Source organism: Lacerta agilis, chromosome 1, assembly GCF_009819535.1.
Source record: "Lacerta agilis isolate rLacAgi1 chromosome 1, rLacAgi1.pri, whole genome shotgun sequence".
NCBI classification, from domain to species: Eukaryota; Metazoa; Chordata; class Lepidosauria; order Squamata; family Lacertidae; genus Lacerta; species Lacerta agilis.
In genome coordinates, this window is record NC_046312.1 from 3,674,981 (window position 1) to 3,701,275 (window position 26,295).

The following is a 26,295-nucleotide window of genomic DNA, read 5'->3' on the forward strand; positions in this document are numbered from 1 at the left end:
AATCCTGGCATGGCAGAGGTCAGATGAGTCAGTGATGCTGAGGTTCAGGAATTAGGGTGCCGACCTATTCTAGGTGAGGTCCCCTCCCCCGAAAAAAGCAGGTAAGTAGTTTGGGGGTGCTTCACAATTCTAAGCTGTGTCCAGAGGCACAGGTGACTTCAGTGGCAAGGAGGGCTTATGGCCAGCTGTGGATGGTTCACCAGCTAGAGACATTCCTGGACTGAGAGGGTTTGGCCTCAGTGACCCATGCACTAATAGATTACTGCAATGCACTCTGCATGGAGCTGCCCTTGAAGATGGTCTGGAAGTGCAGAACGATCAAGGGGACGGAGTGAGTCCCCTATGAAGAATGGTTGCAGCATTTAGGGCTTCTGGGTTTAGTTTATACATGACATGCAGTGCAGAAACTGGAAACCGGTCCGCATCGCACACCTGATCTGGCACACAGAGCCTAGCTTCCCCTAACCTCTCCAACTGAACCAAGAGCCAATGATAGGATTATAGTCTGAAAGGGAGCTTAGATCCCATTTGCCCATCAAGGAGATGCTAACTCCAGACAGAAGAGGAGCTCAGAGGGCCCTTGTAAATGGAATTTAGATGTCAAGGAGAGGGTGTCCTTTGCCTGGCGACAGCGCCTGCAGTAATTCTGCTTTAGAGGGTTGGCCGAGGCCCGCGATATTAGAGGCGACAGGAGAAATGAGCTTTCTCTGATGTTGGGCCTGGGAAGGATGCAAAGATGCTGAGTGGGGCAGACTGCTCACAGCAGGGGGTTCCCGCTGCACCTCAGAGGAGGGCAAAGGAGCTGCAGGAGGAGGGCCACCCGCCCTGGCTGCGACTGAATATAGACCTGACATCAATCCATCCTGACGCCATCATTCTCTGCAGGTTCCTGCATTACGGTTGCTGGGGGGGGAATCAGACGTCAAAGCCGGAGTTTCCTGCAGGAAGGAAGTCAGAGAGGAACACAGGGTGCTGCCTTCTACTGAGCCAGACCCAGTGGTCCTCCTAGCTCCATAATGCCTGCACTGACTGGCAGCAGCTCCCCAGGATTTCACAGAGAGAGGCATTGCCATCCCTGCCTGGAGATTGAACTGGGAATTCAAAATTATATCTTTCCTCCAAGGAGCTCAAAGCGAACTACTTAGTTCTTTTGCTCCCCATTTTATCCTCACAACAAACCTGTGATGTAGGTTGGGCTGAGGTGAGCAGCTTCATGGCTGAGTGGGGATTTGAACCCTGGGGCGTGGGTGGCGCTGAGCCTCTTGGGCTTGCCGATCAGAAGGTCGGCGGTTCGAATCCCTGCGACGTGGTGAACTCCCGTTGTTCGGTCCCAGCTCCTGCCCACCTAGCAGCTCAAAAGCACGTCAAAGTGCAAGTAGATAAATAGGTACCACTCCGGCGGGAAGGTAAATGGCATTTCCGTGTGCTGCTCTGGTTCGCCAGAAGTGGCTTAGTCATGCTGGCCACATGACGCGGAAGCTGTCTGTGGACAAACGCTGGATCCCTCGGCCTATAGAGCGAGATGAGTGCGAAACCCCAGAGTCGTCCGCGACTGGACCTAACGGTCAGGGGTACCTTTACCTTTACCTCCCAGGTCCTAGACCAGGGGTCAGGAAACTTTTTCAGCAGGGGGCTGGTACACTGTCCCTCAGACCTTGTGGGGGGGGCGGACTATATTTTTTTTTGGGGGGAATGAACGAATTCCTATGCCCCACAAATAACCCAGAGATGCATTTTAAATAAAAGGACACATTCTACTCATGTAAAAACACGCTGATTCCCGGACCGTCCGCGGGCCGCATTTAGAAGGCAATTGGGCTGCATCCGGCCCCCGGCCCTTACTTTGGGGACCCCTGTCCTAGACCAACACTCTTAGCCACAAAACACACTGGCTTAATATGCAAAGCCTCAACATCAGCACACGAAAGCTCATGCCAAGAACGAACTTAGTTGGTCTCTAAGGTGCTACTGGACAATTTGTTTCCTATTATTTTTATATATATCAACAACAGAGATGTACCTAGGCTCCCTCCATTGCCCCCTTGGCAAGGAGCTGAATGGGAGCCGCACTTCTAAGTGCACCACTGGGCATCTGGGGAGGGGGCCCTGCTGCGGTGGCTCATGCCAGGAAGCAGATTCCTCCGCTGGGGCACCCAGAGGAACCACCCAGAGCAAGGGAAGAGCAGCTCAGGGAGTAGGCAGCTGGGTGGGCCCCTAGCCACTCCAAGCCAGAGTGGGGAGGCATGAGATTTGTGCCCCCCTGGGCCTGCCCTCTTGGCAGTGGCCAATCTTGCCGCCCCGGCTGAACAACTTAGCCTGACACCCTCCAACATCTTGAGTCCCCAAACCGGGATGAGGCTCGATCCTCGGTGGGGCTAGAGAGTACTCTTGTCCGATACCCTGGGGAGCAGCTGCCAGTCAGAGTAGGCAATATGGAGCTTGATGGACCAGTGGTCTGACTCAGTATAAGGCAGCTTCCTGTGTTTCTACTATGGGAAAGGCTATAACTCAGTGGCAGAGCCATGTATTTGTATTTACAATCTATCTGCAAATACTGAAAGATGCATGGGCGACTTGGGAAGGGTTATAGCCGAGTGGAATCTCCAGGGAAGATCTCCTGGGAAGCTGCTGCCAGTCAGTGTAGAAAATACTGAGCCAGATGGCCAATGGCCTGACTGGGTATATACACTGTGCCTTCTTACATCCCTATGATCCTTGCTCTCAAAGGAAACCATTGGGGTATATTTTGCAAAGTCCTTTAGGCCAGGAGACCTCAACCTGAAACCCTCCAGATAGTTTGGACTCCACATCCCATGTCAGTCTTTGCTGTCTGAAATTTGGAAAACAACAAGTTAAGCACATGTTTAAATCATTTCCCAATGAAATCTATGGGACGATAAGTGTGTTTTTCAAGTGTGTTTTTCAATGGTGCCTTAAATAAATCATATTTTATTAATAATATTTACTTATTCACAGGTACCTGGTGTTTTGATATAGAACAATAATTTCCCATTTATGGGCTTTGAAGTGTCCTGTTGTGTGTTTAGTTATTTTAATGGCAAGAAGGTTAAATGGATGCTGTGTTTGTGCGCATGCAGACGCAAAGAGGAATGTTATTGAGTACATTTTCCAAAATCATACTTGCAAAGAATTTGCATCTCTGTTCTGTGGGTTGGTGCTTTTTTCCCCATAACACACATTCTCAGTTATGGATGCTGTTGCATATTATTATTATCATTCAGATTCATGGAGGAGAGGGCTATCATTGGCTACCAGCCACAATGGCTGGTAGTGTGTAGCCAGTGTACCACAATAGCCAGTGTGGTGTAGTGGTTAAGAGTGGTAGACTCGTAATCTGGTGAACCGGGTTCGTGTCTCCGCTCCTCCACATGCAGCTGCTGGGTGACCTTGGGCTAGTCACACTTCTCTGAAGTCTCTCAGCCCCACTCACCTCACAGAGTGTTTGTTGTGGGGGAGGAAGGGAAAGGAGAATGTTGGCCACTTTGAGACTCCTTCAGGTAGTGATAAAGCGGGATATCAAATCCAAACTCTTCTTCTTCTTCTTCTTCTTCTTCTTCTTCTTCTTCTTCTTCTTCTTCTTCTTCTTCTTCCTCCTCCTCCTCCTCCACAGCTGGAGGCAGTGATGCTTCTGAATGCCAGTTCCTGGACACTGCAAGGAGAGGAGAGGGCTCTTGTGTTTGAATTCTGCTTGCATCTGGTTGGCCACTGCGAGAAAAGGATGATGTAGTAGTAGTAGTAGTAGTAGTAGTAGTAATGATAATAATAATAATAATAATAATAATAATAATAATAATAATAATAATAATAATAATAAAAAATTTATACCCTGCCCATCTGGCTGGATTTCCCCAGCCACTCTGGGCAGCTTCCAACAGAAGATTAAAAAGACATTAAAACACCAGTCATTTAAAACTTCCCTAAACAGGGCTGCCTTCAGATGTCTTCTAAATGTCATATACTGTAGTTGTTTATCTCTTTGACCTCTGATGGGAGGGCGTTCCACAGGACGGGCACCACTACCAAGAAGGCCTTCTGCCTCGTTCCCTGTAGCTTTGCTTCTCACAGGGAGGGAACCGCCAGAAGACCCTCAGCGCTGGACCTCAGTGTCCTGGCTGAATGATGGGGGTGGAGACGCTCCTTCAGGTATACTGGACCGAGGCCATTTAGGGCTCTAAAGGTCAGCACCAACACTTTGAATTGTGCTTGGAAACATACTGGGAGCCAATGTAGGTCTTTCAAGACTGGTGTTATGTGGTCTCGGTGGCTGCTCCCAGTCACCAGTCTGGCTACCGCATTCTGGATTAGTTGTAGTTTCCGGATCACCTTCAAAGGTAGCCCCATGTAGAGCGCATGGCAGTAGGCCAAGCGGGAGATAACCAGAGCATGCACCCCTCTGGCGAGACAGTCTGCGGGCAGGTAGGGTCTCAGCCTGCGTACCAGATGGAGCTGGTAGACACAGAATTGACCTGCGCCTCCATGGACAACGGTTGGGTTATATAGACCGTTGGTCTGATCCTGCAGGCTCTGTTTATGTTCTTAGGATGCAGAACAGTATTTAACGAATGCAGTGCTATTTTCCTCGAAAAAGAGGTTTGCTTATCATGGCAATGGCACCCACCTGAGAGGAGCCAGAACAGTTCATGCAAGCAAGAGGTAAGGTTACAACTTCTGGGACTTTCCTGTTGGAGAAGAAGTGAGCAAAGGAGCTGTGGGGGGAGGAACATGATATGGAGAAAGTGGGGCACGAAGTTTTTCTCCGTCATAACGCCAAAACTCCTGCCTATCCCATGAAGCCGATTGTTGGAAGATTCAGGAGAAGTTTTGGTGTGAAAACGGTGTGTGGAACAACATGGCACTAGGTTGGCGAAGGCTGGGAACAGAATGTGACTATGGCGCCACCTGCTGGGGACAACGGTCTCTTCTGATCTCTGGCGAGTTTTTAAAATGAAAGCAGGAGGTGATTAAAAATAATTAAATGATACCATAGCACGTTTTCCCCGGTTGGGGGGGGGGGAATGCTGCAAAATCAAAATGGCAGCACTAGCATTTAAAAATCCGGATTTTGATCAGCTGCCGTTTTGGGGCTTGCCAGACTGCACAGGTAGATACAGGTAGGTAGCCGTGTTGGTCTGCCATAGTCAAAACAAAATAAAAAATAAAAAAATTCCTTCCAGTAGCACCTTAGAGACCAACTAAGTTTGTTCTTGGTATGAGCTTTCGTGTGCATTCACACTTCTTCAGATACACTGAAACAGAAGTCACCAGATCCTTAAATATAGTGAGAGGGTGGGGAGGGGTATTACTCAGAAGGGTGGTGGGAATGGGGGATTGGCTGATGGGTGTGGAAAACCTGTGGACGACTGTTAACGACTGCAATTGGTCTTATAGGAAAAAGCAATGGGTGAGATGGCTAAAGATAGCTTTGTCATGTATAATGAGATAAGAATCCAATGTCTCTATTCAGACCAGTTCTCTCCATGGTTTTAAGTTTGGTACTGTAATTAGTTGCAATTCAGCCACTTCTCTTTCCAGTCTATTTCTGAAATTTCTTTTTATTAAGACAGCTACTTTGAGATCTTGTATAGAATGTCCTGGGAGATTGAAGTGTTCTCCTACTGGTTTCTCTGTCTTGTGATTCCTGATATCAGATTTATGTCCATTTATCCTTTGGCGTAGGGTTTGGCCTGTTTGTCCAATATAGAGAGCTGAAGGGCACTGTTGGCATTTGATTGCATACACAATGTTGGAAGATGAGCAATTAAATAGTCCTGAGATGGTATGTTTGATGTTGTTGGGGCCAGTAATGGTATTGTCCGGGTGTATTTCTAGAGGCACTGAGGAAGAGGTTGGTCAACTCAACAGCTGTGCCTTGGATTCATTTGATGGATTTGTTTCTGTAGCGCAGAAACACATGTCCTCATTACTAAAGGCCTAGTTGCAGGGGCCTACGAAAGAGCTGGCAGCCCTAGAAGGCCAAGATGTCAAGAAGGGGGAAACAGACAGACCCCCTGCGCTTTTAATAGCTGCCATGAAATGTAGATGTGCTGCAATTCCCTCTTCCACACAACTATTAAAAGTGCAAGAGGCCTTTGTCCTCTATGGCACCCGGCCAATGTAACCCATGCTGTTATTATCCTTGTTATGATTTAAGAGCAGGAGAACACATTGCAAAACCTATAGAGAGACAGCCTATCAGCTGATGTTGTTGTTTAGTCGTTCAGTCGTTTCCAACTCTTCGTGACCCCCTGGACCAGAGCATGCCAGGCACTCCTGTCTTCCACTGCCTCCCGCAGTTTGGTCAGACTCATGTTAGTAGCTTCGAGAACACTGTCCAACCATCTCATCCTCTGTCATCCCCTTCTCCTTGTGCCCTCCATCTTCCCCAACATCAGGGTCTTTTCTAGGGAGAAAAGATGTGCTTTCTTCTCAGGAGGTGGCCAAAGTCTTGGAGCCTCAGCTTCAGGATCTGTCCTTCCAGTGAGCACTCAGGGCTGATTTCTTTGAGAATGGATAGGTTTGATCTTCTTGCAGTCCATGGGACTCTCAAGAGTCTCCTCCAGCACCAGAATTCAAAAGCATCAATTCTTTGGCGATCAGCCTTCTTTATGGTCCGGCTCTCAGCTGATACTCTGCAGCAACAACAAAAACTATTCTTCTTGTTACTATTATATTTTGTAGTTTATTATTATTATATTCAGGCAGGTGTATGTATTGTAGACACTCCTGGGCTTCGGGTTGTATTTCAGTAAGTGTCCTCTTACACTCCCTTCCCCCCCCCCGACTTCCTCTTCCAAATCCAGGCACCACTCCCCCCCAAAAAGAAACAGTCAGAAACGTTGGCAATTCTTTGACTAAAATCTTTTATTAGAACAACACACAGGACCCCTTTTGGGCCTGGGAGGGTGGCTGTCTGCAGCTAAGGATTGCAATAAGTTGCCAACGACATGTTACGAAGTCACTAGGAATCTATTCTAAGCATCAGAAACATTATCAAGAAGCGGAATCGATGCTGATGGGAAAACAAGGCCGCAGGTGTCCCAGCCACCCAAGCCTGCTTTGGGAACAGAAACCATGAGGAGATCTGCGTCACCCTGCAACCTGTCTCCTCTGCAGCCGAGAAAAACGAAGAGCGTGACTGCGAGGTTAGCACCCATTCAATAAATTATGTTTAACGTAATGCTGGTACAACATCACCATCACAGAGAAAAATCAGTTCTAAAGGGAAGGAAATCCTAGAAGGGAACAATTACTTATTTACAGACATCTCCTTTGTTGTTTTGCTTTGGGTTTGTGTTTTTTTTTTTTTTTTTTGCTGTTAACATTATTACATTGGATTGTTTTCTTCCCACCATTCCTGATTTATCTCCACTCCTGGTTAAATGAATCAAAGCAGATAATTAAATAACATACGATGAGAAACAATGGAAGAAGAAAGAAAACAATATCTCAACCCTCCGCAGACAACTACCTCTAGAGAGCGCCACCAATCTGAAAGCAAAAGGAAAGGTCAGACCAGCATGCTGTCCGTGCTACAGAGAGAATATTATGGCACCAACCACATGGGATGAACTTGAGGCATCATGGAGTATGTACATTTCATTCACCAAATTTAGCAGCCGGTCCCAAGATGGGAACAGATTCCGATGGAAGGGTTTGTTAAGGTTTTCTAAAGTTGCCTCCTCTAAAATGGAATGTGGATGGTTGGCATGACCACAGACATCAGCATCCCTATCATATATGCCCCCCAACTCACCTGGAGACCCAAAATGCCACAAAACTGCCAGGCTCCAAGACAGAGTGCTGCCCCTCTCTGCTCTGAATTGAAGGATTGGGCTTCCACAAAATCCAGAGTTGCACCATTGAAATACAAGGGCTCTGTTGTGCTTCTTCTCTTGTTGGAACAACATCTCTGATGCTCTGGAGCTGTCCCAGGTCCTGACTTGTCACCTGCTGACAGCTACCAGCCTCCTACCAACCTCCTGACCACATTGCCTGCTCTCAGACACAATACAGACTAGTTTCCTTATAAGGCATTGCTCAGCAAATGCTCAACAAATCCTTCTGCCCCCGGTGTAAACTGATACATAGAAATGCATGTAAATATGCAACGGCCGAGGCCTTATCTGCGCTCGCATTTTACTGGGTCAAATGCACTGTGCCCATCTCAAATTGCAGTTAGAGGCAGCTGCAAGGTGGGTCTTTCGGGAGCAGAGGTGGCTGAGTATTTCACTTCCAGTTCGGCAGAAACGTAATGGCAGAGAGCCAGCCTGGGTTGACACTGCGACACAGTTAAACAATGCAAAGAGCAGATAATAATATTATGGTGATACAGAAGAAGTGCATTTGGATGGGTGAGGGTAATGCTGGCTGGCCTGGTTTCAAACCAGAAAGGTGGCAACCGTGAGAGGTAGCCATGGCAATGAGAATATTTAATTTCCTGAGATTGTGAAAGGAAGGCATTCCTGTTCTCTTCTTTCTTCCCCTCTCCATGTCTGTCATGGACCACAAAGGAATGCTAGATCTGCCTCGTAGTTGTTGTTTTAAGGCCAAGTCATCACTGTAGCCAATTTTGAAATGCCGCTATGCAAAATGGTTAGGCATCCTGACACACACACACGTGGACACGAGGCGAGATGGATGCTATGCAGTCAGAGAAAACGGAATCGTGCCGCATCAAGCTTGTTTGCAGAATCAAACAGGACCCCGCAAGCAGCCCCCCCCCACCGAGCCAAAAAGCAGCTGCCCATTTAGATCGGGTTATCCAAAATTGACAGCTCTGTGTTGACGTGGTCAGGGAATCTCACATTGTTAACACAGCATCAGACTAGCCAAAGATCTGGTTTCATCAGTTACCTACGTGGTATGGAAGCCACCCATGGGTGCTTGCTTCTGATATCTGTAGGAAGCAATCAGTAAGTCCAAGACCAGAAAGCCTAGCATCAAGCACAAGGCAAGAGGGGTGCTATTCAAGGGAGGTTCAGTGGCAGAAATCTGCCTCCGGCATGTTTCAGACCATGCATGAGTTTATTCTTAATTAATACCTGCACTTCCGGCCTCCCAATGGTCTGCATACTTATATGCAATCCTGTTTGCTTGCTCAAAAGGAAGCCATGCACGTCCCACTGTGTTCAACAGGATTTACTTCAAGTTAAGTGTGTATTGGACTGCAGACTTGCCCCCGAGCAACTTAATGCATGCTTACTCAGAAGAAAATTGCATTAAGATGTGCTTACCCCCACGCTAGCATCCATGGGGTTGCAGCCACAGTGACTGATGCCACGAACAATTAAATGGGCCTGCGCACCAGGTCAGGGTGTCAAAGGCACAAGCCTCTTTGCCTTAGAAATATAGCGAGATAGAGGAAGGAAGATGACTGTTTGGCTGGTGCTGATAATGTGGCGTTATTACGGCGTGAAAATTAAACACAACAAATTGGCCGGTTTACAAGGGAAACTTGGATATATCTAAGAGCCAGCCTTTGAGCCTTGCTGTGAATATGGATCTCTCCCAGTCTGGAAATCCCCCGACCCATCCACCATGACCAGTCTGGAGTCGCATCTCTGCAAACTGACTTAGCCCACAAAACAATCATGTAAGAAGCCACGCCATTGTCTCCAGTCAAAGCCGCGATAATCACCGCAGCCCGAGGAGCAGCGGAAGAAGGAAGTCCCACAGGGCCGGCCCTAACATGAGGCGGCTGCCTCAGGTGGCAAGTATTGGAGGGTGTCGGTGTCAAGTGGGGGGAGCTCTGTGGACGTGCGTGTTATGCAACCTGTCCGGCACCCTCGGGGTTCAGTGGAGGATGTTGGAATAAGATTCAATGGTCTGTTGAGGTTTTGTACTAGGAATAGGACTGGGAGGATGAGACCTCTCACATTTTGCTTCAGTCCGAAACAGCCAGGGGAAATTAGGATAGCAAAGGCTGATGTAAACAAATGAGAAACGGAAGTGAATTATGGGAGCTGCCGTCTCTAGCGTGCAACGGGCGCTTGTTACACACTAGAGCAAATTCTGGGTGCCTCCTTCTACCTCAGGCATTCAGAGACAGATTGGTGACCCCCCCTCCATTTACAGGACAAATGTCTGGGAAAGAGCTGATTGAAAGACTCCAGAAAAGAGCTGACTGAACCGATTCTGAGGAAATTACCCACTAGTACAGATGATACCTATACCAGACACCTCCTAGCTGGTAAAGATCCCGAAATTATCAGGTCTGTGGCAAAGTACTGTCACATTGCAACAAGAATAAGATGAGTAGTGATGTCAGCGATGGAGTTTGAATTCTAACCCCCGATAGAACGATAATAGACAGCAGAGACTCATGAATTTAAATTTTAAACTTTAAAAGGCTGGAATTTGGTCTTAAATGTAAGCACCAATTCCGTGAATTGGCCCGCATTTCTATTTTTATTTGTAGCACAATACAACTTACACTGCCATACTTTTTATAAATAGCTTTCTGGTCTTTGACCGTAATAAAGATATTTTAATTTTTAACGTCTGGATAAACAGCCAACTGACTTGAGCCAGAAGATTGTCACATTCTGCTAAATACAACCACCCATCCCAATCAGAGAAGAAATGGGATACTGGATATATTTGCTAAATGCGGGGCGGGGGCATTTCCGGGGGAGCATTCAGAAATTGGAATGTTGGCGTTTGAGTTTTGAAAATCGCTGAAAATGGAATTCTTTGAGGAAATGTTCTGCCCCTACAAAGTGATAATTTACTCGGAACTCAAAGGCGAATGTCTGCCAATAGAATTCCAAATTTGTAAACGGTGCTAATTTCATATGCAGATTAAAGCGTTGGGGAATCCTCCGTAGAGTGATCTAAATTGTACACTTCAACCTCACAGGGGTGTTAGACCTGTATCTGAGCTGTACCACTTCAGATGCGGGTGCTGGGAGCAGCTCCTATGGGGCGGCCCCCATCACACCTGGGCTGGAGAACCAGGCCTCAGTTGCTAGGCCCCAAAGGATGCCTAACTAAGATATCATCATTCATAACCAACATTATTATTTCCCAGTGTTGATTTGTTTATATCAGTGTTCTGTGCTTTGTGGCGAAGTGCTTTGAGCATCCTCTGGGTCAAAAAAAAAAAAGGGTTGCATGATCTTTGAAAAACGAAAAGGTAAACACTGTAGAATCATAGAATTATAGAATCCTAGAGTTGGAAGAGACCCCAAGGGCCATCCAGTCCAACCCCCTGCCAAGCAGGAAACGCCATCAAAGCATTCCTGACAGATGGCTGTCAAGCCTCTGCTTAAAGACCTCCAAAGAAGGAGACTCCACCACACTCCTTGGCAGCAAATTCCACTGCCAAACAGCTCTCACTGTCAGGAAGTTCTTCCTAATGTTTAGGTGGAATCTTCTTTCTTGTAGTTTGAATCCACTGCCCCATGTCCGCTTCTCTGGAGCAGCAGAAAACAACCTTTCACCCTCCTCTATATGACATCCTTTTCTATATTTGAACATGGCTATCATATCACCCCTTAACCTTCTCTTCTCCAGGCTAAACATACCCAGCTCCCTAAGCCGTTCCTCATAAGGCATCGTTTCCAGGCCTTGGACCATTTCGTTTCCAGGCCTTTGTAATTGGAGGGGGGTATCATGTGACCTCCCCCCCCCCACCTCTCTGCTTTGACTGGGGAAAAAATAAGATAAATCCCATCTCCCAAGGCTTGATTCATCATCCTGCATGGCTTTTATATGTCGATTAAGTGGTGATCCCAAGCTGATGTCTATGAGAAGGTGTTATTCAGCAAGAAAGGCCACGAGGACAGAGGAGGAAAAAGTCAACTGGACTCTTTGCTGACCCTTCAAGGACCAGCCAATTCTTGCCCGCCCAGGGGCTTTGGGTGGGTGGGTGGGGGTCTGGCTGATGTTATATGCACAACTCTCCATCCATAGCAAGTGAAGCTCAGTTTTCCTTCTGGCTGAAGAATCCGGAAGTTGGGGAATCTGATCCACATTTAGGGGTAAGGGGGAATCCCAAACTGAAAGAATAACTGAACCCAAAAGCTGATTTGAGAGAGTCGCATCTCAGGCTCTCTCCGGGAACGTTGTCATCAGCCGAAAGAGCAAAATTAGCAAAGCAAACACACACTCGTGCACACACACAGAGAGAGCTGGAAAGGCGGAGAGGGGTGGCCCTGGCGGGGTGCCCAAAGTCTGCTTGGTCCTTTCTCTTCTCTAGATTCCACCCCGCTTTTTGTTTTGTTTTTTTGTTTGTTTAAAAAATTTGGTTTCCGCTGGCCTGGAGTTACCAGGCGACCAGATATTCTCCTCCTTCCTCCCATGAGGTCAATTCCTGAAGAAAACGAACGCAGGTCTCTCGGTGTGTCCTGAGAAAAAGCCGCTGGGCACCCCCTGACTCCTTACTGCATGGAGCCTCGTGCGTTGTAGAAGTCTGGGACCGGGAGGCCGGTGTGTAACGTCACCTGCAAGCAAAAGAGCACCTGGTACAAATACCCTCCAACATTTCTCAGATGAAAATAGGGACATCTCATTCACTGGTGGAGGAAGAGGGCAGCGTGATTCCGGTGGGGTTCCATCACGGCTGCCCCCCACCCCCGCTGGGTGCCACACCCCCACAGGTGGCGCACCCTGCCCCAGGACGCACACCACGCCCCTTTGGGTGGCGCCTCCCACCCCTGGGACGCGTGCCAGCCCCACCCCCGCCTGCTCTACTCCCCCGGTGCCGGAGCATGAAGCTCCACCACTGATCTCATCCCACACATCTTACTGGGTTGCCCCAGCCACTCTGGGCAGCTTCCAACACATATAAGAACATAATGAAACATTAAACATTTTTTTAAAAAAACCTTCCCTATACAGGATTGCCTTCAGACGGCTCGGGGGTTGGATAACTCCATGCCCTCCAACAATTCTCCAATGAAAATAGGGACATTCCAGGATCAAATCGGAAACCGGGACGGCGTTTCTAAATCAGGGATGTCAGGGCCGGCCCTACGATTCGGCAAAGTGAGGCAGCAGCCTCAGGCAGCAGAGACTGAGCTGTGAGGATGCTGCATTCAACTGCCGTGGGACACTTCTTCCTTTCCCAATGCTGGAGTAAGATTCAACCACCAGTCCAGTGGGCTTCTGCTTGGGGAAGGGCACCATCTTGGTCCTTGCCTCAGGCAGCAAAATGTCTTGAGCGGGCCCTGAGCAGTGGGGGTGGCATTTTTAATCCCATCACGGCTGGCAGGATTTGATCTTCCCATGCTCACAGAACCATATCTCTCTCTCTCTCTCTCTCTCTCTCTCTCTCTCTCTCTCTCTCTGTGTGTGTGTGTGAGAGAGAGAGAGTTCTGCTCCCCAGTAAAAATATGCACCTGACCTTATCCCAAAGATTCTGCATAGGCAACCAAACATTCCAATTTTGCTACTCATAAACATGGCAGTGGGGCTGGGGCAGTGTGGGTGAGTAGTGATCTGCTCTTGTGTAGAATTGGGGAATATACACAACTCTGGTTTCCCCATTCTGGTTCCTGTTCTTCCCACTCTCTGCCTTGCCCCTCTCCAGCAACTGACGGGAGCACCTCATCCCGAGATCCAGGAAGCCTCCCAGTCTCTCCTCCCAGAGGCCCAGACTCCTTCCCGCTCCTCCTTACTTGCACATTCCTGTTCAGACTGACAGCAGGGAAGAAGACACCTTCTAGGTTCTCAAAGGCCACCGGCCCCTGCTGGTCCTCATTGATGGAGAAGGTCAAGGTCCTCCGGGTTAGATCAAGCAAGATCCCGACAGTCGCCCCTTTGGTGATGCCCCCTTCAGTCCTGCCGAGAAAGAAAGCGCTCCTCATTAGCTCAGGGGGTTGGGCTACAAGACACTTTGGGTCCCTTCCAACTGTACAAGTCTTTGTTGTTGTTCAGTCGTTCAGTCGTGTCCGACTCTTCGTGACCCCATGGACCAGAGCACGCCAGGCACCCCTATCCTCCACTGCCTCCCACAGTTTGGCTGTTGTTGTTCAGTCGTTCAGTCGTGTCCGACTCTTCGTGACCCCATGGACCAGAGCACGCCAGGCACGCCTATCCTTCACTGCCTCTCGCAGTTTGGCCAAACTCATGTTAGTAGCTTCGAGAACACTGATCCATGACCCCTTCATGGATCACTGCCTTGTCATGGCGAAGGGGCTTGAATTACTCAGGGAAGCTATGGACAGGTCAAGAAGGACAGGTCATAGTGGAGAGTTTGGACCAAACGTGATCCACCTGGAGAAGGAACTGGCAAGCCACTCCAGTATCCCTGCCAAGAAAGCTCCATGGACAAGGACAAAGACAGTTTGGCTATGGTTATCCTAATCCTCTTCTCTCTCTCTCTCTCTCTCTCTCTCTCTCTGTTATACACACACACACATACACTGCTTTTTTTCTATTTTAAAAATGTTTAGGAGTACTCTCATTTTGACTCAATAAAATCACCACTTTATAGTTCAAACCAGGAAAAATAAATACAGGAAATGGACAAAAGTACAAAGATCCACAAAATGTTTAGGGGTATGCGTACCCCTATGTACCCCCAGAAAAAAGTGTGATTTTTTTAAATTGAATTTTCTGCTTTACTATTTAAAATACTCATTTTACATCCTTAAGATATCAATGACTTCCCTTCTTCTCTTTCCACAGTTCATTTTACATATCATAAATCCCTGCACATTTTACAAAAACCATACCATTCAATATTCCATTATTGCACCCATCAAAAATTGTTTACACTGTGGAATTTATCTTAATGCTGCCAGAGTTTTCAGCTGTACACAATTATCTCCTATATATTCCATAAACATCTCCCAATCTTCTTTAAACGTATGTTCTTCTCGTTCTCTTATTCTACCTGTATATGTTAAGTCTGTGAGTTGTGCATATTCTGTCAACTTAAGTTGCCACTTTTCTTTAGTTGGGACCTCACTCGTTTTCCATTTTGGGGCTAACAAAACACGGGCCGCAGTAGTAGCATACATAAATAACCTTTTTTTGACACCTGGGGATTTCAGTCTGAATTATCCCCGACGGAAAGGACATATCGTAACCCTCTTCTAAAACTATCCACTACCTCTTGTGGCAGGGAGTTCCAGAGTCTAACTGTGTGCTTCCTGAACCTTCAAACGTTCAGAGGACGGGGGGGGGAGGGGAAGAGAGAGAGGGAGCAAGAGATGCCCAGGGGCCACGTACCTGTTGGTGTGTGAATTGTTATGCATGAACCAGCTCCGGTTGTTGTCCACGTACATGGCCCAGGCCTTGTCATCTTTCCCCAGCATGACGTCCTTGAGAACATCCATGCGGGCCACACCAAAGGCCGGGTCCGGGTGGTTGTCGTAGCGGTCGATGGACAGCTCCCAGTAGTGGAGCCCCTTGGAGAAGCCCGTTTTGCCCAACACCACCCGGTCGTCGTAGCTGTTGCAGGTGACGGTCAGGTTGTCGTTGGAGAAAATGACGTCCGAGTGGGCCGTATTTGGGTCAAACGAAAACCAGGCCACTGCAATGGACACGAGGGGAGAGCAGTTACCTGTGTGAATGGGATGGCAGTCCCTAGGCTGGGGGGGGGGGAGAGTAGGAGGCACAAAATGCATTCCATGCAGGCATGCAGCAGGAGGAGAGTTGCAGGTTGGTCGAAGGCCATGATTCCACATGCTTTCTGGGACAGAGCCGGCCCAAGGCATTTTGCCGCCTGAAGCAGGGGGCAAGAAGTTAAAACCACCCAGTCCCATTCCAAGTACGAAAGCTCAGCAGACCATTGCATCTTATTTCAACACCCTCCCCTGCACCCCGTGGGCTGTCTCCACTCAACGCTCATCCGTATTTGCCACCCGAGGCACTTGCCTTACTTTGTCTCATGGTAGGGCCAGCCCTGTTCTGGGGACATATCCAAAGGGAGGCACAGAAATCCCTCCCTATGAACCCCTCCCCCCCTATGTAAGTTATGCAAGCTGCGTACAGTAGTTCCCCACAGCAGGTAGGGAGATAAATGGTTTAGTTTTTGTTGGAAGGTGACTTGCAGCAGAATGGAAACAATGTTGCGTGTGACAAATGTAGGCAAGAACAGAAAATGGGTGGAGCATGGGCTCATGGGGAGGAGCCATGGGGTGATGCCCCTCCCCTGAACCTGCCGCCTGAAGGCAGGCGCATAACTCTGTCTAATGGCAGGGCTGCCCTTGGCCTGCAGACTTGGCCCCCTGATTGCCCTTGCCTTTGAGATAAACAACTACCTGACATTTAGAAAATACGTGAAGGCAGCCCTGTTTAGGGAAGTTTTTAATCTGTGATATTCTAATGTATTTTAATATTTGTTGGAAGCCGCCCAGAGTGGCCGGGGAGACCCAGCCAGATGGGCGGGGTACAAATAATAAATTATTATTATTATTAGTATTTGCCTGCTTTGCTCCCTGGCTATTTAGGCTTTCCACTGTATTTGCACATTGTCCCAGCAGAAGATGCTGTTGGGTTGCTGAGTTTTGCTGCACCAACTGGGAACCCACAGAGCTTTGGGGTAGCGATCTGGGCCTGTGCCAAAGGCACGGCTAAGACTTGGTTAGTGGAATTCCTACAGGCAAGACGTCGCCTTGAGGACAACACACTTGCCACAAAGTTTTCAAAGCACAAACACACACAAACTGTTGCAGCCAGTCAGTAGGCTCCATTGGCTCCATGCACCCAAAAGGGCTCCTACCTGCTACCAGTTTTTTAATATCAACTGTCGTCGTTCCGAGCGAAAGGCATGGAGGGGAACAAATGAGAAGCGGCGTCGGCATTGATAGAGGACAACAGTGCCAACCGCGGGCTTCATTGAGGCTTCTGTTTGTAGCTTTGTCTCCTGGCTGCATATTTTGTATGCCCCCTCCCGGCCAAAGCTGGCATATCAATTTGGCGTTAGCAGAAACCTCACACAGTTATACATAATGTGTACCGGAGACCACACAGCTTCTGCAGACAGGGAAGGGCTCAAGGAAAGGCTACCAAATTATGCAAGAGGCTGGTTTCCTTTAGCTGCTCCTGCCTTCCCAAAATTCAGCTAAGAAACTAAGTAGGATTCCCCACCCAATTAAAGAAAGAAAAACCAGGTCTAAATTTCACTTCTTCAAAGGGTTGACTCCAAGCTAGGTTTATAGGACTGCTTCCATAGTGCCATAACTCGATCCATCCCTTATGAGTTTCCGAGGCTCCAATGGACACCTTGAGCCAGGTGTGATGTGATGCGATGCGGAGAGTGAGTTTGCTCAGACCAGGGAGACCTGGGTTCAAATCTCTGCTTAACTGTGATATATCTGGGCAGGGGGCAGTCACATGCTCTAAGCCAGCCTTCCTCCAAAGGCATTCTAACAGGCTCTGAGTATTTACTTACATTCTTATGAGCTGGTGTCTTCCCCCTGTAGCTGAAAACAGCTGTTTCTCATTTCAGAATCGCTTCCTGGGCTGCCTCCCCTCTTCCCCCACCCCTCAAAGGTGTTACAAACAAGGTGGGGGGGACGGGACAGACTGGACCAAACATAGTGTTAGTTTAAACATCGGGTGTATAGCTGGGGGGTCTCTCCTTGTCACATACGAATGGGGGGAGTCGAGGGTTAAAAACAAGTGACCGAAACAAATGCCACCGAAACGTGGAAGGAAGTATATACTTGCCCAATTGGGAGAAAGGTCCTGCCTGAGCCTCAAAACCTATAAAGAGACACACTGCATTTCATACGTCGACACTGGAAAAGGGCAACCGGATTCGGGCGGCAGAAGCCACGCAGCTGGGGCACCAGCGGGTGTCAGCCGCCGAAACGGATTTGCCAGATTCACTTACAAAGCGAGAGGCCCCGCCATCAGAACCAGAGACATGTGCATTTCATGGGCCTTCGCCAACCTGCGTCTCTCCAGGTCAATTGGACTCCCAACTCCCATCAGCCCCGATCGTGCTGGAAGGGGCTGATGGGAGTTGGAGTCAAAGCTCCTGGAGAGGCCCGTTCTAGAAACAAGACCTGGCACCCCTGAAGTGGATTGACAGCAGCGGATTCAAGGCAAGGAACAAGCGGCACTTCGACCATACACAGCACATAGCCAGTGGAACTCCCTGCCACTGGCTTTTAGACAACCCAGTGGAGAGGTCTATCATCAACCATTAGTCATGCGACTAGAGCAGGCTTCCTCAACCTTGGCCCTCCAGATGTTTTTGGCCTACAACTCCCATGATCCCCAGTTAGCAGGACCAGTGGTCAGGGATGATGGGAATTGTAGTCTCAAAACATCTGGAGGACCGAGGTTGAGGAAGCCTGAACTAGAAGTTCCAGCTTCAGAGGTACCGGTTGCCCCAGGTGCTAAAGGGAAGGTGTCAAAGGAGGGCTGTGGCTGGTGCTTGGAAGGCCTCCTCGCTGGTATTCACCACTGCTGAAAACAGCAGTCTAGGTGGAACTGTAGTCTGATCCTAGAGGGCTATTACCATCTTCTCAGTATTAAATACAAATCGATATATTGAGCATTCTAGTTTCAATGTCCCGTCCCCACTTCTTATCTGTCCTACTTTTTCTTCCTATCCTATCTGGACGGCCACTTGCCAGGGATTCTTTAGCTGTGATTCCTGCATTGGAGAGGGTTGGATTGGATGACCCTTGGGGTCCCCTCCAACTCTACAATTCTATGATGGTGATGATAAAAACAACAAATTACTTATATTCTGGCTTTCCTCCCAAAGGAAGAAATGCATATGACCCTGATTATGTGGGATTTAGCAAAAGCCTTTTAAATGAATCAGGACACATACCAACTTAGGGGATTGTGTCGTTCACATTTTTATTTTTTGGCAATTTCCCATTGTGCAATGTCTCCTAAGAGAAGCAAAAGGTGTCACTTTTAGGGATGAGGAGACCTGAGCCCCTCCAACCATCTAAGGATAGGTGAATCTGTGGATTTCACACCCTCTCTGTTTCCTCTTTCCCCACTCTTAAGCTCTCCACATTTCCACACCAGTTTGCGATTTTTTTTAAAAAAAGATACAGGTATTCTCACGAAAATTCGCCACCATGATACACACTTGTTTTGTACGCAACGTTTCACGGGCATATTTTTGCAAAGCAATTCCTCCCAACAGAATGGGTTTTTATATGTTATCTCCACCAATATATCAATTTCCCTTTAAGAGATTCGTTTTTGTACAAACTACTTGGCCGGAGAACTACGCTGCAAAGTTCGGAGGACGGTGAATCTCAAACGATGGCAATGTGTAGGTTTGCTTATTGTTTCAGGAAGCGCAAATTATGCAGGTTTGCTTTTTAAAAGCGAACCGAATCCAGTTCCCCCCCCCCACATCCCTACCTCCACCCCACAAATCCGCCCCCCCCCCCAGTGCCACACGCCCAGCTTGAGACCAATTCACTCCAAAGATACAAACTCCAAGAACGTACAAGGAAGCAGGCAGCACCGACTCTTCGTACACAGGACACAAGATCAGAAACGTTCGGGGATGGATTATGTCGAAAGCCAGTCGCACAAAAGCAGTGGGATGGGGTAACCCGTAAAAGCACGATGGGGAAAATATAATGAAGCCGGGGTTGTGGGTCCGGCCCCTCGGTGTAGCCCAGCAACTGAAAGACTGTGCCATTCCTCATTCCAAATTATGGGGTGGACAGAAAGAAAGAAATCTATGCCAGAGCTATTCTCCTTTAGCTTACGCCGGTGTCAGGCAGGTGCCAATGGGGGTTACACCAGCGTAAGCTTGTAGCAACGGGAGAATCCTAAAAAAAAAAAACCCAAACTGAAAAGGTTGGTTCTTGCAAAGATGGGAGGGGGAAGGGGGGCAGTGGCTGCAGAGAGAGGAGCCACCTGAGGCCTTGGCACTGGAATTCCAGCATATCCCGCTTGACACAGGAAAATGCATGTGAATTACATCCCAAGGCTCAGGAAAAGCTTTCTAGAACCTTCCTTCTCATTGGTTGCTCTCTTGCTGAAGGCATCACAGTGGAAATCACCTTGCCCCTTCTGTGCCCACTCGACTGCTTCGATCTGTGCAACTGGCACTGTTGCAGATGCCATGTAAGACCCGTTCTGCGCTTGTAAGAACTTCATCTTTTCATGCGGCGCTTCCTACACTTTGGAACTCCCTGCCTATTGACATCAGGGACCTTCGCTGTACTTTTTTGGGTGCCTGCTGGAAACGTTTCTGTCCAGACAAGCCTTAAGCTGTTTTTAGCTTATCGTTATTTTAAACCTTTCAAAAGTCTTAAATCATTTTTGTTTGTGACAATTTTAATGTTTGTTTTCTTTTTCGTAAACCGTGTGTGTTGTTTTTTACAATCCAGCGGCGTATACATTTTAGGAAATAAATAACACATAAATGTGTGGGGCCTGGCCACAGATTCAATGCTATGGACAGTGGACACCCATCTCCCACCCAGGAATTATACGCCTTCAGGAACCCAAACGCAGCTTGGATGTTTTCCTACATGGCAGCAGCCAACATTTTGCCTTCCAGATGTTGTTGGAACCAGCTCCACTGGCCACTGGCCAAGCCGGCTGGAGGTGATGGGCGCTGCAGCCCAACATCTGGAGAGACCACATTGGGTCTCCTGTCCTGCACGAAAACCTCTGCACTGGGGGAAGTTTAGCCTGTTAGGGAGACATTTCCTGGTCCTGTCTTCTTGCTGATATGCTGTGCCACAGTTAGTCAGTGTGGTGCATTCCAGATATTGCTGGACTACAACTCCCATCATCCCTGATCCTTGGCACATCTGTGATCCAATATGCTTCTTCTGTTACAGCAGCTTTCGCCATTTTGGTGCTCAACAGTGGTGTTGGACTACAACTCCCATCAGCCTCAGGCAGCATGGTCATATGCTCATGAGGGTGCTGGCTGGGTGTTCATGGGAGTTGTAGTCCAAAATATTTGCAGAGCACCAGGTTGGCAAAGGCTGTGTTAGACCCTCAAGTTGCATTTTTTAAATCCCCGATCTAGTAGTGAAATCCAGTAATTGCTGCCTGCCCTGGGCTCCTTTGGGAGGAACAGCAGGATAGAAATTTAATAAATAGAATACTGTAAGTAAATACCGTATTTTTCGCTCCATAGGGCGCACCGGACCATAGGGTGCACCTCATTTTGAGAGGAGGAAACAAGGAAAAAAATATTTTTCTGGTTTTCTTCCTCTAAAAGCCCTGTTATTTTGAGGATCAGCTAAAAGTTTTGCAGCATTTTTTGCAAAGGGAAAAGCCGTTTTTTTGAGGATCAGCTAAAGGTTTTGCAGCTTTTTTTGCAAAGGGAAAAGCCCTGCTTTTTTGAGGATCAGATAAAGGTTTTGCAGCTTTTTTTGCAAAGGGAAAAGCCCTGCTTTTTTGAGGATCAGCTAAACGTTTTGCAGCTTTTTTGCAAAGGGGGAAAAGCAAAGCTACTTTTGCAAAGGGGGAAAAGCAAAGAGGGAAAGCCCCATTTTTATGGGGTTCAACTCACATTTCTGCAGCTTCTAAAGGAAAGGGAGCCTTTTCTACAGTTTCCAGACAGATAATCTAATCAGCCAGTCACATGTTGCTGGGGAAACAAACAACCTCCCTCTGCAGCACATTCAACAATGGAGGCCTGGGCAAGGGGGCGGGGCTGAAAGGGAGCTGAGACTCTTATGTCTCTCCCGATCTCTTGCTGCTCAGCTGCTCAGTGGGGTCCTTTCAACACCCCCTTTTCTCTTTGTAAAATAAAAAGCATGATCCTCTTTTGGCCCCTGGGCAATTCAGCTCCAGGGACCACCATTCGCTCCTTAAGATGCACAGATATTTCCCCTTACTTTTTAGGAGGAAAAAAGTGCGTCTTATGGAGTGAAAAATACGGTAGGTGGTTTTTTAAAATCCTTCTAAATGCTATTTGAACTTTGCACATTTGTGACTATTTTTGCTTCTCAGTCTCAGAGACAATGCTGCTGAGTGCAGGTCCATGTAAAGGAGACAGAATGTCAGCAATGACATCCTTGCTTGCTGGTGCAGTTCAAACAAAGTCTACGAACTTGTTACACAGAAACATACATGTCACACATCATGTCTACATCCTCAGAGTTTCCTCCACAGTGGAACACGGGCCACTGACAACATAGAACAGCGAGTCCTGTCTCACACGGATGCCATGGGCAGGGGAAGAAGGGGAGGAGGGCCCCCCCAAAAAAAAAAATTAAAAAGGAAAGCTAAAAAAGAAAAGCAAACAGCAACAAAACAAGAACCGAACCCCCGAAACAAAAACGGGGGGACATCCAGAAGCACAGCTCAAGAGGCAACGCCAGGCACGCTCGGCTCACCCACCGGCCGAATTCAGAGATTGTAAGGAAGAGTGCAAGCTCATTTGGTGGGACGAGGATCTGAGCTCAAAGTAGGATCTCCCCGGAAAGCTGTTTTGCAGGTTAAGGGTGGAAGAGAAGGGGCTCGATCTACGCAGCTGCAGCCTTTCCAAAGGCACTGGGAAAGTCAGGGCCTGCTCCTCCGGTTCGGAGTCTAGATGCAAGATCAAGGCAAACTCAAGGTCAGAGCTCCCAAACAGGTGATTCCAACAAGGCACCCAAGCCCTTACCTGTGCAAGTGCAAAGAGGGCGGAGTCTCCAAAGGGGAGCGTGGCCCCTGGTGCGGAACGCCAGCTCCCAGTTATGGCTTTACCAATTTTGGGGAGGATCGCAGGGAGAGGAGAGGAAGGGAAAGCCCCACCCAACCGAAAGCATTCTGCTAGCTTAGTGTCGGATGCAACCCTATACGGGGTATACAAAACTGTGCATACAGATCTAAAAAGCTGGATACAAATCTATAGATATACACATGTGCATGAATTCACACACACACACACACACACACACACACACACACACACACTCCTCAGCAGAAATCCTTGAGCAAGCAAACCTTATCTTTCGGCAAGTGGAACAGTAAGAAGAAGAGGAAGAAGAAGAAGAAGAAGAAGAAGAAGAAGAAGAAGAAGAAGAAGAAGAAGAAGAAGAGGAGGAGGAGGAGGAGTTTGGATTTGATATCCCGCTTTTCACTACCCGAAGGAGTCTCAAAGCGGCTCACATTCTCCTTTCCCTTCCTCCCCCACAACAAACACTCTGTGAGGTGAGTGGGGCTGAGAGACTTCAAAGAAGTGTGACTAGCCCAAGGTCACCCAGCAGCTGCATGTGGAAGAGCGGAGACGCGAACCCGGTTCACCAGATTATGAGACTACCGCTCTTAACCACTACACCACTGCTGGCTCTCTGAAGAGACAGTGGCTGTGGACTCTCCTTCCCGGGAGGTTTTTAAGCAGAGTTTGGGTGGGCCACCTGTCAAGGATGCTTCATCTGAGATTCCTGCCTTGCAAGGGGTTGGAGTAGGGATACTGGGCCTCAGTCCAGGATGCCTGAAGGAGCGTCTCCACCCCCATCGTTCTGCCCGGACACTGAGGTCCAGCGCCGAGGGTCTTCTGGCGGTTCCCTCCCTGCAAGATGCAAAGCTACAGGGAACCAGGCAGAGGGCCTTCTCAGTAGTGGCGCCTGCCCTGTGGAAGCCCTCCCATCAGATGTCAAAGAGATAAACAACTATATGACGTTTAGAAGACATCTGAAGGCAGCCCTGTTTAGGGAAGCTTTTAATGACTGGTGTTTTAATGTATTTTTAAACTTTTGTCGGAAGCCACCCAGAGTGGCTGGGGAAACCCAGCCAGATGGGCGGGGTAGAAATAATTAATTGTTGTTGTTGTTGTTGTTAAGCGTTGAGAGGGGGGAGACTCCCTGGGCAATCGCCCCGGGCACATTTCTGGACGGAGCGCTGCTCATGCCACCTTCCTTGAGCCAGCCCTTTGCAAGGCTGGAATATGATCAGATCCCAGCCTCGCAAAGCGGCTCGGGGAGGGTGCCTTGAGAAGGACGCCACGCACCTTCCGATCCTAGCCCCAGCCTCGCAAAGCAGCTTGGCCGTGTGTTGCGCCAGCGGCTGCAGTGGCCGAGGCTGGGCCGTGTGCACAGCGGGCTACGTTCGCCCTCTGCACCCCCAGTGCGTGCCCCCGTCCACAGGCGGCATGGATACACGCTCCACTGCTGGGTTGGACTAGAGGACTCTCAAGGTCCTTTCCAACTCCAGCATTCCATGATTCCATCTTGCCTAAGTCTCACAAGAGCTCACGGAGAGCAGGAGATCTTGTGAGATTTCGGCAAGATCCCCTGCCAGAAGATGGCACTGCTGGCAGGGCTTTGTGGGCTCTGGCACACAATGCAGGAAGAGAGGCACAGCGCCAGTGGCGAAGTGAACAGCACAGGGAGGGGATGGTGGCCCAGCCCTGCTCTGTCTCAAGTGGCAAAATGGGATGGGCCTACCCCCCCCCCCATTAGGGGCTGAAGGGAGAAGTAAGAAAACGGGAGGCCAAGGGGAGTTTGAAGGGTGTGTGTGTGTCAGAGAGGGAGAGGAAGGCGGAGGAAAACTTAATAATAATAATAATAATAATAATAATAATAATAATAATAATAATTTATTTGTACCCCATCCATCTGGCTGGGTTTCCCCAGCCACTCTGGGTGGCTTCCAACAAAGATTTAAAATACATTAAAATGTCACACATTAAAAACTTCCCTAAACAGGGCTGCCTTCAGATGTCTTCTAAACGTCAGATAGTTGTTTATTTCTTTGACATTTGATGGGAGGGCGTTCCACAAGGCAGGTGCCACCACCGAGAAGGCCCTCTGCCTGGTTCCCTGTAACCTGGCTTCTCACAGGGAGGGAACCGCCAGAAGGCCCTTGGAGCTGGACCTCAGTGTCTGGGCAGAACGATGGGGTTGGAGACGCTACTTCAGGTATATTGGGCCAAGGCTGTTTAGGGCTTTAAAGGTCAACACCAGCTGTTTCCCATGAGAGAGAGAAGAAATAGACTCTGGACCTCAAGGAATCACCTCTGTGCTCCAACAAAACACCAGGCGCTCCCACCTGTAGGTGCACCTGTGGACTCATACAGTGTGAACGATCTCACTGCCTGGGAGTGGGCTGCCTGACGCACTGAGCAAAGAAGCAGCCCCTCCCCAGAAAGAGGATGTCATCTGCTCCAAGGCTGGTGCACAGCATCTCTTCCCCATATTCTGACGTTACTGAATCACATTAGCTGGTGAATTTGTTGTTGCCCGTTTGCTTTATTCATACGCCACTGCGTTAGATATTAGAGTGGTCGCTGCCGTGGGTTTTGTTGCTTTCCACTGCTGCTGTGATTATCGCAAGCCGCTTTGAGCTCCACGTTCATTGCTGGGAAAGCAGGATGCGACTATTAAACAGAAAATACGGCCAACTGCGCGGCACCTTTTTGAAACGGAAGGGGCAGGGAGGACAGAAATCACTTTTGACACCTGAATTCCGTTCTTTCCCAGGTGCGTTCCTCTCCTTTTTTTTTTGAGGGAAGGGGCTCTCCGCGTTTAGCAACCCAAACAAGGAAGAGCATCTGCTGCAAGAATTCCTAAGATGTGCCTAGGCAAGGAAGGACCCCTGTGGCCCTTCTCTTCAATGGAAAATGCTTCACCCCTGATCCCGGCAGCCATGACTTACCCTCGGAGGTCTGCAGGACCAGCATCTTGCTGTAGGGGCTGACCCCGGTCTTGTTGAAGGCCTTGACCCGAGCACTGTAGGTGCTGTTGAAGTGGAGTCCATCCACAGTACACATCGTCTCTTTCCCGACATACACCTCCTAAGGACCCAAAGACACAAAGTGGGAATGTTCGGGGTGGCAGGAGAGGATACATCGTTCATTGATATCCTTCCTAACTTGCGCTAGCAAGTCCCTTTACTTAGCAGAGTGCGTTCCCCTTTACACAGCAGATAGCTGGTTGCAGGCTCGTGTGAGCCTCTCACTATTATACAATTCATTCTGTCTCAGAATTAATTGTATAGTTCCTGGTACGTTCCCTTGAATCCCTCTTAAACAAATAAAGACGCGACAATCTTATTTAAAACCAATAAAAGAAGTTTACTCACATCAGTTCACAGTTGGATTCCTGAAGGCAGACTTAGTTACAAAATATGTACATGTGGATCTACCCCATATGGGGGAATAATCCCAGTGTTTATGAAAGCTGAGAAGCTAGCATAGCAGTCCTAGCTAAAAAGCTGGTCAAACAAAAAAGGAAGTCAAAGATGGAGAGAGAGAGTGCTGCGTGACTTGTCCTTTTTGTTACCTGGACAGGTAAGGTCACGCCCACCTCTAGTCACATGCAAGGAAGGATCCTCTATCCCATGAGGAAACAGGAAGTATTGACTGGCTGGACCAATATCCCCTTGCATGTCCACTCTAGGAAAATAAGGAATGTTGTATTTGACTGCTCCCAGTGGATT

General features: G+C 48.5%; 1 protein-coding gene across 3 annotated transcripts in view; it reads right to left on the reverse strand.

The window, feature by feature from the left end:
• Window positions 1-11,894: 11,894 nt before the first annotated feature.
• The window catches only part of TRIM9 (tripartite motif containing 9), a 60,290-nt gene continuing 45,889 nt past the window's right edge, over window positions 11,895-26,295 (reverse strand). The window contains exons 7-13 of one of the 3 annotated variants that reach the window (XM_033162359.1): window positions 25,513-25,651; window positions 22,273-22,461; window positions 17,644-17,679; window positions 16,694-16,717; window positions 15,199-15,502; window positions 13,641-13,803; window positions 11,895-12,464 (exon numbers count right to left, since the gene is read on the reverse strand). In XM_033162359.1, coding sequence (XP_033018250.1) covers window positions 12,402-12,464; window positions 13,641-13,803; window positions 15,199-15,502; window positions 16,694-16,717; window positions 17,644-17,679; window positions 22,273-22,461; window positions 25,513-25,651 — 918 coding nt within the window. In that variant the 3' untranslated portion in view covers window positions 11,895-12,401. Of the gene's footprint in view, window positions 12,465-13,640; window positions 13,804-15,198; window positions 15,503-16,693; window positions 16,718-17,382; window positions 17,680-22,272; window positions 22,462-25,512; window positions 25,652-26,295 lie in introns of those variants that run through there. The other 2 variants (XM_033162444.1, XM_033162268.1) reach the window with 2 other exon arrangements.